At 42.1% G+C, this 14,227-nt stretch overlaps 1 protein-coding gene across 2 annotated transcripts in view; it reads right to left on the bottom strand.

Moving 5' to 3' along the window:
• PDCD11 (programmed cell death 11) overlaps positions 1–14,221 on the bottom strand; it is a 43,327-nt gene extending 29,106 nt beyond the window's left edge. For both annotated transcript variants that reach the window (XM_045438769.1, XM_045438770.1), the window contains exons 1-8: positions 14,041–14,221; positions 12,344–12,456; positions 11,159–11,290; positions 9,370–9,537; positions 7,770–7,931; positions 6,340–6,463; positions 5,663–5,844; positions 1,136–1,243 (exon numbers count right to left, since the gene is read on the bottom strand). In XM_045438769.1, the coding sequence (XP_045294725.1) occupies positions 1,136–1,243; positions 5,663–5,844; positions 6,340–6,463; positions 7,770–7,931; positions 9,370–9,537; positions 11,159–11,290; positions 12,344–12,436 (969 nt within the window). In that variant the 5' untranslated portion in view covers positions 12,437–12,456; positions 14,041–14,221. The remainder of the gene's footprint in view (positions 1–1,135; positions 1,244–5,662; positions 5,845–6,339; positions 6,464–7,769; positions 7,932–9,369; positions 9,538–11,158; positions 11,291–12,343; positions 12,457–14,040) is intronic.
• Between the last annotated feature and the right edge of the window lie 6 nt (positions 14,222–14,227).

Below are 14,227 nucleotides of genomic sequence, written 5' to 3'. Positions count from 1 at the left end.
TACCAATATGTGGTGGGAAAACCATTTAGTTAAAAAATACGTCTATATAGGGGCACCTGGGTGGCTCAGTCGGTTAAGCATCCAACTTTGGCTCAAGTCATGATCTCAGTTTGTGGGTTCAGGCCCCACATTAGGCTCTCTGCTGTCAGCGCAGAGCCCACTTCAGATCCTCTGTCCCCCTCTTTGCTTACTCCTCCCCAGCTAGCGCACACACTCTATCAAAAATTAAACATTAACAAAAAAAAGGTTCAAAAAAAATGTGTCTCTACAGAACCCAACAGCAATGTTACTGTTAAAAACAAAAAAGGAAAGAATCATTTTAGAATTCTTTTTAAAACTCTGAATAACATATATTGGGATTTTCTTCCCAAAAATCCATGTTCGTTGTAAAAAATTTAGATATTTAGATAAGGTAGAAAAAAACCACCCAGAGTTAATCATTAACACCTGACTGTAAATCTTCCAATATTTTAAGTAAGCGTACTATTAAAAAATATTTTCAGGGGCACCTGAATGGCCCAGTCAGTTGAGCATCTGACTCTTGATTTCAGCTCAGGTCATGATTCCAGGGTCGTGGAATCAAGCCCCACATCAGCTCTGCCCTGAGTGTGGAGCCTGCTCAAGAGTGCTCTCTCTCTTTTGGCCCCCTCCCTCTCTCTCTCTGTATGTCTGTCTGTCTGTCTGTCTCTCTCTCTGCTCCTCTCCCCCCGCTTGAGCACTCTCTCTCAAAAAAAAAAAAAATTGCTTTTCAAAGTTGGTTCTGCTCTATTCTCTTCACAGCACTTTTAAACACATTTTTCTATTTAAATATAGATTTTGTTATTTTACATTAAATATTCTTCTTAAACACTTTAAATGGTAAGAGCAAAAGATCCACTACTCACCCCCTAAAATCAAACTACCTAAAAGAATAATAAATGCAAACTACAAGTTGCCTTCTTTTTCACAGGCTCCATTTCTCATCTCAGTCCACAGAAATAACGACGGTGGCTTCCTGTGGTCCTTCCAAAACACCTTTCCTTCCCCTCGCCGCCTCTAATACCCGTACACACGCAGCCCTAGGACCGGCCCATAGCTAACTGCAACACTGGACAGCTGTTTGGGACACAAATGGAATCAAGAAAACATTTCTTACTGTTTGGTTTGAGAAGTATGTTCCAGCTTTCTTGGGATCCAAGTGCATAAAGTCAACCAGGCCAGTGAAGAATGAGAGGAAGTTCAATATAAGGCCATGTGGAGTCACCTGAAAACAAACAGAAGAAGCCAAGAATGTAAGAGACGTTGTGCAGATGAAACACTCAATGCTACATTTTCCATAACCACTGTGTATTTCTCCTCCCCCAGCTAACCCTTGACAATCTTTCTTCTTATAAAATTAAGTGGCAGGGCAACTCCTGGCTCTGGCTGTTTCTTTATTCAGTAAGCTCACCTCCCCTCAAACCTGAGGGGACATCAATCCTCCAGTCCTCGGGATTTCCATATGGAATGGAGGACAATTTGCACAAAGACCCTCAGGGAACCGTCAGCCTGACAACGTGCACAAATTGTTGCTAACTTGGTGATTTGCCCAGACTCAGAAGGCAAAACCCAAATGCATGCAAAAGGGAGATACTGACCACACTGATTCATCCTACAGAGCCCCCCAAAAGCTAAGTAATTAGAGGTGACTAGCACCTCAAAAGAAAGCAGTGAGGCAGATGACTGAAATCAGGGAAACTAAGTTAGATTTCCAGGTCCTCTCCTCACACCATAGGGCCTGCGCCTCTCCCGCCTCCACAGGAAACCTGTATGAGACTGAAAAGACAGAGGAGTGCAAACTCTGAAAATGCAGATTAAGAAAAATTCTGAACATCATACAGATATAGACATGGAGACATCCAGCCCCTCTCCCACCTATCTCTCAGGCAGCCAAGATATTACCCCCCCTGAGGAGAGATTAATAGATCCTTTCTAGAAAAATCTGACATGCCAGAGAAGACTTGTAACCGTGACATCTGGAGCTTGCTCAAAGTCTGCTAGCTCCTGATCCTGACACTGAATTCAGCCAGTCAACAAGTCCCAGCCAACCAGGCACACCACATTTTATACCACCTCAATGATAAGATGGCAGTCAAAACACAAATTCAGTAGAGGATATAAAATTAAAGTTGAGGGACTCTCCCAGAAGGTAGGATCTAGATAAATACATGCACATGCCAAAACAAAGGAGAGAAAAAACATAAGAAAATTAGAAAACTGATAATTAAGTCCAACACCATTCTATCAGGAGTTTAAGAGAAAGAAGAGGAAATTATACTTAAAAAAAAGTAGGGAAGTGGGGGATGCCTGGGTGGCTCAGCTGGTTAAGCATCCGAATCTCGATTTGGCTTGGGTCATGACCTCATGGTTCATGGGACTAAGACTGAACCCGGACTCTGCACTGACTGCATGGAGCCTGCTTGGGATTCTCTCTCTCCTTCTCTCTCTGCCCCCCCTCGGCACACTCTCTCTCAAAAATAAACAAACATTAAAAAATTAAAAAAATTAAATCTTTTTAAAAAAGTCTGGTAAGGGGCTAGTATCCAGAATATACAAAGAAATCTTACAACTTAATAAATAAGAAGACAACCTAATTTTAAAATAGGCTAAAGACTTTTGAACAGATATTTCTCCAAAGAAGATATACAAATGCCCAGAATACAACCAGTGCATGAAAAGATGCTCAACGTTACTAATCACTAGAGAAATGTAAACCCCAATCATAAGGAGATGCCACTTCCCACCCATGAGGATGGGTATAATAAAAATAAAAAACAAATGTTTGTGAAAATTTGGAGAAACTGAAACCTTTAATTGCAGGTAGGAGTATAAACCGGTGCCGTCCCTTTGGCTGTTCCTCTAAAAAGTCAGTTACCATAGGACCCAGCAATTCTATTCCCAACCATAGGCCTAAGAGAAATGAAAACTTACATCCACACAAAAACTTAAACATGAATTTCACAGCAGTATTACTCAAAACATCCCAAAGTGGAAACAACCCAAATGGCCACCAACTAATGAATGGAAAAACACAATCTGTCATATCCATAGTGTGGAATATTATTTAGCCACAGAAAGGGATGAATTACTGATACTTGCTACAACATACATGAACCCTGAAACCATGAAAACATCATGCCAAGTGAAAGAAACCAGACACAGAAGGCCACATATTATAGGATTCCATTTATATGAAACACCCCCAAGAGACAAATCTAGAGACAAAAAGCAGAGCCAGAGGCTTGAGAGAGACAGGGATGGAGATTGACCACCAATGGGTACAGGGTTTCTTTACGGTGGTGATGCAAATGTTCTGGAATTTAACAGTGGTGATAGGATGAGCATTGGGTATTGTATGGAAACCAATTTGACATTATATATACAAAAATTAAAAAATAGTGGTGATAGCTGCACATCTTTGTGAATACACTAAAAAAAATCACTAAATTATACATTTTTTAAAGGATGGCTCTTCCTATATGTGAATTACATGTCAATATGAATACAGAAAAAAAAAACAGTAAATACAAGAAATTTTCTCAGAATTTAAAGATCTGCATTTCTGAATTGTAGGACAAATAAATGGAGACAGATCCACACAAAAACAAATCACCATGACATTTTAAAATAAAAGGGATAAAGATAAAATCTTTAAATTCTTCCAAAAATAAAAAATACATACAATGAAAAGAAATCAAAGTAACATCAGACTTTTTAAGAGCAACAGAGGCCAGATGACAATGGGAACAAGGTCTTCAAATTCCTCAAGTTATTTTTGACAAAAGGATGCTAATCCCAGCTTTACTACCAATCACATGTGAGTGTAGAATAAGGACATTTTTCTACTCTGTGACTCCACTGGGAGAGGAGCTTGGCTTCCAGTGCCTTTTCCCTTTGCTGATTTTGCTTTGCCTCCTTTCATCATAATAAATCATAGTGATGAGTATCACCATATGCTGAGTCCTGTAAGTGTTTCCAGTGCATCAGTGAACCTGGGGGTGGTCCTGGGGATCCAACACACTAGGTCAGGAAATCAACCTCCCATGTACCTTTCCAATGATGCTTCTGGAGAATGTGTCATGCTAAAATGAGCAAGTAAACCAAAAAAGAAGAATATATTGAATCAAAGACTCCAATATAGGAGAAAGAGGGGAAGGAGCAGGATGACCAAGAAGGTAAGTCCTAGGATATCGGTTCTGCAGGGTTCCTACCAGAGCAACCAGTCTAGCCTGGAGGAGGATAACAGGAAAAAGGGCCCTAGGTTTAAAAACAACAACAACAACTAAGAGGTTATCTAAAGGAAAAATCTTTATGGAAAATCGTAATATAAGGAAAATGCAGGATATACAGTATTATGAAACAGTGATAGGTAGGAAGAGAATTTGGCAAATGACAAAAACAAAGCTGATAATCAGCTCCCAGGAAAAAAGCTGTTCAAGAAATAGTCATAGTATGTTACCTGGCTCAGCACTAAATAATATGTACATCAAACACTGATTAATGATTTAACCAAAATTTAAAATACTGTTAGGGGGTTGGAGGCAGGGAAGGGGAAAATTGAGAGAGCCAAATCATCATCTACCACAGTAAGAACTTAAAACTCAATGCCTAGGGGCACCTTGGTGGCTCAGTCGGTTAAGTGTTTGACTATTGATTTTGGCTCCAACTATGATCTCACAGTTTGTGAGATCAAGCCCTGCATTGGGCTCTGCACTGAGAGCGTGGAGACTACTTAGGATTCTCTCTCCCCCCTCCTCTCTCTGCCTCTCCCCTGTTCATGCATACTCTCTCTCTTGCTCTCTCTCAAAAATAAGTAAACATGTAAAAAAAAAAAGGGGCGCCTGGGTGGCGCAGTCGGTTAAGCGTCCGACTTCAGCCAGGTCACGATCTCGCGGTCCGTGAGTTCGAGCCCCGCGTCGGGCTCTGGGCTGATGGCTCAGAGCCTGGAGCCTGTTTCCGATTCTGTGTCTCCCTCTCTCTCTGCCCCTCCCCCGTTCATGCTCTGTCTCTCTCTGTCCCAAAAATAAATAAACGTTGAAAAAAAAAAAAAAAAAAAAAGGTATTTTATGGGGTGCCTGGGTGGCTCAGTCGGTTAAGCGTCTGACTTGAGCTCAGGTCATGATCTCACAATTCCTGAGTTTGAGCCTTGCGTCGGATTCTGTACTGACAGCTCAGAGCCTGGAACCTGCTTCAGATTCTGTGTCTCCCTCTCTCTCTGCCCCTCCCTGACTCGCGCTCTCTCAAAAACAAATAAAAACATTACAAAAATAAAATTAAAAGAGGGTAGCGCTTTAAAAAAAAAAAATAGATAAATAAAAGTATTTTAATACTATTTGACCTTTCCAATCGGCACTGTTCAAAAGAAACATGGTCCATATGTAAGCCTATACCTTTAAGTTCTCTAACAATCACATTTTAAAAACTACAAAGAAATAAGTGAAATTTATCTTAATAACACTTTAACCCAATAGATGTAAAATACTGTCATTTCCACATATGGCACTGGCTACATTTCTACTGTGTAAAGTCACATATGACCAATGGCTACCCTACTGGACAGCACAATTTCAGGTTGTGTGCATAGCACTACTTCAGTAAAAATTATCTTTATTTCAGAAAATAGTAATGACAATGAATGGCTTACCTTCTGTACCTGGGCTTTGACCACCAGTCCTGGTAGCAAGTTATTAAGGGTCCAGTTTTGCTCCTCAGTAGCAATGGCGGTAGAAACTTCAGAATGACCAATAGATAGACCAACAACTCCTCCGTTACCTTTCACCTCTTCAATAACGCAGTTCAGATAATGACCCACCTTCAGTTCAGCACCTGCAAGCCCCAGCCCCCCAAAAGGCAAAATACCTCCATGAGAAGGGCTCTTAATTTGGGTTCAAGTAATACCTGAAAAGATCCATGGTTTACCTGCCTAGTTACCATGTAATACCCATGTTCCCAATCTCTCAGTGACCAACTACAAGAGGGGAATAAAGTGACCCTGACTGATCTGGAATCAACACCACTTAAAAATATGAAAATCTCAACAAGGCAGGAAGAGTGCTGGCTCAGAGGCCCTGGGGGCTCAAATTTCAGGGGAATCTTCTAGGTGAGAAAAAGCAAAACTGGTCCATTGGATCTAAACCCTGTCACTCCCTGGCTCTTCACACATCTTCCCTTTTCTATCAGCTGGGATTAACACTGATTTTAGCAAAGCCAAACAGCTTTTGGGGTCACCATTCTGTCATTTTACTCACCAAACAGCATTTAAACATAATCCCTATACGTACCACCTCACTACCATGTACCTGCCCCTCTTTTTCCCCTCACCTTTGTTCTTCTGTCGGATATATTCCTGGGCTTTCTGCAGTGGCAGGAAAGCTCTGGCCCCACCAACACCAATGTCCACTAGGTAGCCGTGGTCTTCCAGGCTGGACACAGTGCCTGTGAGCAGCTGGAAGAGAAAGCATTCCCCAGAGTTCAAAAGTCAAAGGTAATGGGATACACAACAAACATCTCCTACCAAACATGAATGTTCCCATCATCGATCTTGACATATCATCCGTAATCCTCTCCCACTCCCCCTCCCAATAACTTGTAACTGTAAATTTCAATCCCACTAGAGGATAGAGAAGGGAAAGACATCAAGTTTAATTCTCCATTGGCTTATGGTTTCCAGTCAGTGAAGAGTGTTATAAACAGGTGGGGAATGACAAAGAGGGGTTTCTCCCCTGAAGAATTTCCAAAAGATATGAAAGACTATTATGTTACACAAAGAGGAATAAACCAGATGGCCTTGCAAGGTCACTCCCAGCGCCATGACTAATCCAGAACTACTCTTCTAGCAGTCATCATGTCTTTTCTAAGTGCCTCCAAGACTTCGAAAAAAGAGAAAAATCTTGCCAACCTCCTGCAGATTTCATCAGGAGCAGTGTGAAGTTCCAATCTGGCTCTTACTAGCCATTTTGTCTTTGGCAAGTCACAAACCCGAGTCCATTTTCTCAAATGCACAAAGGTATACCTATCTGCCTCACAGGGCTATGAGAATTTAAGATAAAATGTCTAAAACAGCGCCTGCCAAACAGCAGGCTCTTGATGTTTGTCAATTTCCTGCACCTTGGGTTATTTTTATTCCCCTTTCTACCCAGCTTTCAGGCCTGTCCCAAACTGACTGCTTCTACCTAAAGGTTAAAAGATCATATTGATATCCTTCCTCTCAATTACAAGAGCACTCAGAGGAGTGTAGTTTATTCGAGCATGTTTTACACCTATTGGACATTGACACTTGGAGCTAATTTCTCCTGAATCTCCACGGGACTGGGAGACTCAATAGCGAGCTCCTCATTAGTACAGCTGACAGACTAATTGCCCTGACTACCTGTCTCCTGCTCTCGGAGAGCAGTCCTCAAATGTTCCCTACAGATGCCAGATAGCCTCTGAAAAAAAAATCTGTAAAGAACAAGTCTTGGTAAGCAAGGCACTTTGTGGAACTCCTCACTCCTGCTAAGCCTCCTTGAAGACTTTTTTTTTTTTTTAATTTGGCCACCAATGAACCTTCCCTTTCTCCCCTCCAAGGTAGTGTGATTACGTTCAAGCCTTCAATTTCCACTAAGTACCCAAGCATCCTAGAGACTGTCCTTCTCAGGAAAAGACCCACCCCTGTGTGTAAGCTGAAAGTCAAAGGTCACCTAGATACTCCCCAGGAGGCAGGCCAGGAAAAAGGCACATGGTCTGCTCCTCTTCCTTGACCTGATACATACCATGCCGGGCTTCAGGGCCTCAGCAGATAACACTTCGTTGACATTTTTGGGGTTCAGAGATAGCTTGACACTCTTTTTTCCCCTTTCTGTGAAGCCCACACTGCTCACCACACACCTCACCAGCATCCCAGGTGAGAAGAGTTCAGGCAAGTGGGCCAGGTCCTGCACAATACAAATGAGAAAATTCTGATACATACCCCTCCCCTGGACCAATATACCACTGCCCAACCTTGGCTCGGTGGTTTCTCATCCTCAGACCCCAAAGAGCCCAAAAGGCGGATGAAGAGGGTACCCACTCGCCCATAAAGGAAAAGGGATCTATGGCCAAGTCAGTCTTCACTTTCAGTATGAAGCCTCCGTATCTCCCCAGAACAGGCAGATGTAAATGACTTGTCAAGAGTTGTCTGTATTCACCATCTCTGTTTCTTCACCTCCTGCTCTCTTCAGGTCACTGCCTCTATGTTCCACCCCTCACACACCACTTTATCTCCCAATAAAATCACCAGTGACCTCCATGTCACTAAATCCAAATCTGTTCTCCAGTCCTTCTTATATGTGACCTTTAAAAGGCATTTAACACTGGCGCCTCTCCTTCCTTTTTTAAACATTTCCTCCCTGGCTTCCAAGCCCTTCATGTGCTGGTTTACTTTACTATCCCTCTGGCCCTTCCTTCTTCTTCCAATACTTGAGGGTCAGTCTTCCTCGACGATCAGTATTTACTCGAGGGTCAGTTTTTCGGTCTCTTCTCACTCTATTCACTCTCTTCCCTCTTCTTAGCTTCAGTCACCACTTACATACACAGAGCAGTCACACATGCACATTTCTAGCCCAGACCTGTCAGAGCTCTGCAATCACCTGTCTACTGGATGTCTCCACCATTCCTCAAACTCAACACAGCAAAAAAATAAAATCATCATCATCTCTCCCAATCCAGGTCCTCTCTCAGGGTTTCTATCTCAGGATGGCAAGGCTGACCATCAAGTCAGGTACAACAGAAACCCAGGACTCATCCCCCATATCAAACCCATCAGTGCCCATGGACTTTTCCTCCTCAGGCCGCAGGAAACCCTGAATGCAACCTGCCATCAGGTGGACTACAACAGTAACCTCCTACCTGGTCTCTGGGCAACTACACATGCCTCTTCAATCTAATCTCTGTGTTGTCTACGTACAAACGTTTCAAGGGCTTCCCACTGGTTCTAGAATTAAAAACTAATCCTTAACATGACCTAGCCTCCAGCTAGCTCTCCTGCCCCATCCCACGCCACTTCCCCTTGCTTTCTATGCCGTAGCCACACTAGCCTTCTCTCAGCTCCTTCTGCCTGAACTCCTTTCTTTATTTACCTGGTATACCCTCATCCTTCAGATCTCAGCTCAAGCATTCCTTCCCCAGGGAAGTCTCCCAGGCTCCCTAGGCTAAGTCAAAATCTCCTTATTAAAAAAAAAAAAAAAAAAAAAAAAAAAAAAAATTAAAATCCCCTATTATAAACTCTCATGGCACCTTGCACCTGGGCTTCTCAGCATTTAACAAAGTTGTAATTTAACATCTACCTATGCACCATTTAGTTCCAGTTATTGAGTACATTCAGGTCTCCCTTACCTTCAGAGGTTCTTCTTGAGCCACCTGCTCACTCAGCTTTTTGGTGTAAGCATCACAGATTTCAGTCACTTGCACAAAGCCCTTGAGGCCATTGGGGAGACTCACCACCAGTTCCAGTTCATTTACCTCTTTCACACAACCCAAAATCCGCATCCCCTCACACAGGGACTAGAAGAGAAAAAGTGAAATGTGTACAATAGGGAAAAGACCAATGAATGGGATCAGGGGTTGTGGCTTCTAGTCTCAACTCTGACTTATAATTTTTTTTTTTTAAGTTTATTCATTTTTGAGAGAGAGAGTGAAGAGGAGAGAGGCAGAGAGAGAGAGGGAGACACAGAATCCAAAGCAGGCTCCAGGCTCTGAGCTGTCAGCACAGAGCCCGACGTGGGGCTTGAACTCATAAACTGTGAGATCATGACCTGAGCCAAAGTCGGATGCTTAACCAACTGAGCCACCCAAGCGCCCCACAACTCTGACTTCTAAAAGCTACAGGAAATACATGTTCATGTGTCACATGACATGTGTCAAATACACGTCAGAACACTTATCATTGCTGACTGAGCACCGTAAAACAGCACTAGGATACTCGAGGACGCTTGCTTTACTCCAAACATCCCACACTCAAATGCGTGGAGGGGGCAACAAAATGAAGGAAGCAGGTCAGTGGAGACAATGGCAGGGTGGGGTAAGGATGTCAGACCTAAAGGGTTAAACCACTACTCAGTTCCATGTGATTACAAATGAGGAAACACGAACTTGTGCTGTCAGCGCTCTCAAATTCTTACAAGAAGCTAGAAAGCACATTTTTAAAAAAGTTTATTTATTTTGAGAGAAAGAGAGCATAAGCAGAGAAGCAGCAGAGAGAGGGAATCCCAAGTGGGCTCCGTGCCGTCAGCGCAGAGCCTGATGCAGGGCTCAAACTCATGAGCCGCAAGATCAGGACATGAGCCAAAACCAAGAGTTGGACATTTAACCAACTAAGCCACCCTGGCACCCCCAGAAATCACATTTTTATGTGAAATTTTCTCTAATGTTAACAAAAAGTTAAGAAATTCTTTTTCTGGGGGACACCTGGGTGGCTCAATCAGTTAAGCATCCGACTTCAGCTCAGGTCATGATCTCACAGCTCGTGAGTTCAAGCCCCATGTCAGGCTCTGTGCCTGGAGCCTGCTTCAGATTCTGTCTCCCTCTTTCTCTGCCCTTCTTGCACTCTCTCTCTCTCAAAAATAAATAAACATTTAAAAAGTTTTTTAATAAAAATAAAAAGAAATTATTTTTCTGAGTGTCATAAAGAACAAACAAAATACCTCTGCAGGCTGAATTTGAATCTTTTCCTTAAGACTTATTTCACTTTTTTTTTCTTTTTTACAACATATATCCCCAATTATAATCTAAAAATCTAAAGTAAATTAAAAGACTTTTCCAAGAGAATCTCCACAGCTACAAAATGAAATAGAAGTAGAATCGTTGTTAAAGTTATTGCCAGTTCTAACCTATGAATCTACTAATACACAAGTTCAATGAGGACATAAGCACAACAAGGGGCTCAGCAGTGGCTAAAAAAATAACACATGATCCCAGGCACTGGTTAACAGTCAAAGGCAATAATGCTCAATTCTGAGCCCAAACTCCAAAAAGTCTCTACAGGGGGGCGTGCACACTCACATACATGCACACATGTGTGTACAAAAGGAATGAAGGAAAAACAAAAGGAAAGAGGGAAGGGAAACATACACAAACTTAAGCAACCCAGGTAGTTTGTTTAGAACAAGATCAAATTGTAACAAACCTCAATACTAAGGATTTCAAACTTCTCTCTTATAGACTTGCTGTTTTCTCTCTTTTCGATTTTCAACTTTTTTGTTTTTGCTGGCCCTTTCTGGCTCTTTTTCCTTTTGGTAGATTCCTCTTCAGTAGAAATCTACAGAGGGGAAGAAAGATCTCAAGGAATGAAGAGAAACAATCCTGGACTTTCCTTCCAATTTCAGGTCACCTGTCACCTTGCTTCGTTACTCCTCCACTGCACCCCCTTCCAGTGTTCCTGTAATTCCCGCTCCAATGTCATCTCTCCCATTCTGCCACCTTTGTTCAAGCCAAAGGTGGGAACCTTCGCATTTTCAAAAGCCCCTTCTCTTCTGTGTTCTTCCTCCCTTGACTGGGATGGACACTGGCATCCCCAGGATGAGAAGCAATTTGGAACAGTGTGTGAAAATGGAAGGTGGAAACACGGAGACCAGAGTTAAACTCCCAACACCACCACAACAAGCTATGTGGTTTCTGCTCAACCACATAACCTCTCTCAGCCTCAGTTTCTCATCATGGAATGATGTTCTCTACTCCACTGTAGTTGGACAGATTACATAAAATCCATATAAGACCACACAATCAAATGTTAGTTCCCTTCCCTCTAGCATTTGGAGCAATGCCTACTCTTGGGGAAGATGGTGAATTTTAATGCGAATTCTGACCACTATACATGGCAAGAATCCCATTTAAAAGTGCAATCACCAGCTCCTTTCTCTCCATACTTTATTTTTAATCAATTGAAGTATAGTTAACACACAATGTTACATTAATTTCAGGTGTACAACATAGTGATTTGACAACTCTACACATTATGCTATGCTCACAAGTGTGGCTACTATCACTATAAAATGCTATTACAATACCACTGACTATATTCCCCATGTTGTACCTTTCATGACTTATTCCATAATTTTTCTCTCCATCCTTAACCAACATGGCAAAAATTCCTAAGAATAAGGAACAACAGCACTGCAAACTCAAGTACTAAATGCCATGTTTCAAAAAATATAGTCTCATGGTGGTATGGACTCTCCAACAAGTTCACTTTACAAAAGCAGACTTCCAAAAGAAACAAATATGGAAAATACCACATTCTCAAACAAGGTTATTCTTCACAAGGACACTAGAAAGTGTTCAGTGAGTCTTACCAAACAAGCACACCACTTACATCAAATAAGTTGTCTTGTTCAACCGACTGCTGGAAAGCTTTCTCTGATTTGTGGGTCTTTCTTGTACCCCCTCGGGGGAAGCTTTCTTCCATGGTTGCTGTGTGTGAGTCTCCTAAAAACAATGCAAAGAGTATCAGTGAGATGTAGCGTTGGTGCCAGATTTCCTAAAGGCTGTGATCAGTGGTCAAGAGGCAGAACTTTCTAGCACCAATGTGCTAAACAACATTGAGGCCTAACAAATAGACGGTTTGATGCTAAGCCTCAAATAACCTATAATTCATCTTTTCAATGGTATCTGCTTCAAACCCACAAGTTCATACACTTCCTCCAGAAAAAGAAGTTCTAGATCCAGTGTAGTAAATATTATACAATAGCTACAGAGAATAGCTATAGAAACAGACAAATGAATATATAAATCCCTATCTTCAAAGAACATGTGCAATTTTAAGAAAATAAAGCAATTATGCAAACAATTTAAAGTACAAATTGGAGGCACTGGCTGGCTCAGTCAGAAAAGCATGCAACTCCTGATCTTGGGGTGTTAAATTTGAGCCCCATGTTGGGTGTGGAGATTACAAAAAAAAAACAAAAACAAAAAACAAAAAACCTATAAAAAATAAATAAAATACAAATCAGGGGCACCTGGGTGACTCAGTTAAGTGTACAACTCTTGATCTTGTGGGTTCAAGCCCCGCGTTGGGCTCTGAGCTGGGTATGAAGCCTACTTAAAAAAAAAAAAAATGCAAATCAAATTATAAGCAAAGAAATAGGAAATGATGAGGCTTCAGTAAAGAAGGCAAGCTTCCTAAAGAAGATGCCTTTGAGCTGTTAAAAGATGAAAAAGATATTGACAAATGGAAAAGGAAAAGCAGAAGGAATGTGAGAAAAGGCATTCACTTAGAGCCAAATATTTTCAATAATCACCAGCAATTTGTCAAAAAATTGCTCAAAAAGTTGCTGTTTCCTTTCTTTGAAGAACTGTTCCACTAAACCACAGGGAGAATAAATCATAATGATCACAGTTAAATTGTAGAACACAGGTGGGCTTTTTTTGTGAAAGATTTTGAATTAGACAGGAATAGTTTAATGTCTACTTCGATTAAGTCAGAGTCTTAATTAAGGGAAGAAAGAGAACAGCAATCAAAAATATACTGCAGGCTATAAATTGGACAGGAAGAGAGACAGGACTGAAGGAAAGTAAACAGTGTACAAGTCAATTGCAGTACAGAGAGACACCATGCGAATGAGAACCAGGTATAAGAGAGAACGGAAGATAGAGAATAGTTGTGAGAGACACTTGGTATAAGGATCTAAAAAGGCTTTAAACTGTAGAAGAGGTGAAGACTCACTGGGAGGCTTGGATTTGGAATCAGGAATAGGTGGGTCAATGTTTCCTAGAAATAGGAAAGAACCGAGGAGTCTAGTTTGCAGGCAATTTAACCTTAATCTCACTTCAGACAACGGGAAACTGAAGCTTCAAAGAGGCGATGCAGCGGCGTGGAAGGAACTTAAGCAATTTGCCAGGGACAAAGCCTGATGTTACAGGGACCACTCGAGTAGAGCCAGCTGCTGGGCTGGGGTGGCCGAACCACTCACCCAACCCTGTAGGTCCATGGGAGGGACCCAGAAGACCTAGCCCTGGGACAGTCCTGGAAGCCACGAGGTTTCCTCCTTTCTCGCCCTTGTCCTCGCTTACCAGCCCCGCGACGCCAGCACCTCTGTACTTCCGAACCGGTATCACTGAAGACACACGCGGAGACCAGCACACCCACATGCCACCACAGCTCCCCCCGGAAGCTAGGGCGGGCTTAACCCCCTACTTCCGTTACCATGCTCGGTTCTTCAGAGGGGGTTGTGCGGGAAGGGGGAGAGATTTAGAGACA

The sequence above is a fragment of the Leopardus geoffroyi genome, chromosome D2 (genome assembly GCF_018350155.1).
Source record: "Leopardus geoffroyi isolate Oge1 chromosome D2, O.geoffroyi_Oge1_pat1.0, whole genome shotgun sequence".
Taxonomy (NCBI): domain Eukaryota; kingdom Metazoa; phylum Chordata; class Mammalia; order Carnivora; family Felidae; genus Leopardus; species Leopardus geoffroyi.
The sequence above is the reverse complement of the archived record's forward strand: the minus strand, read 5'-3'. Positions and strand labels throughout refer to the sequence as shown.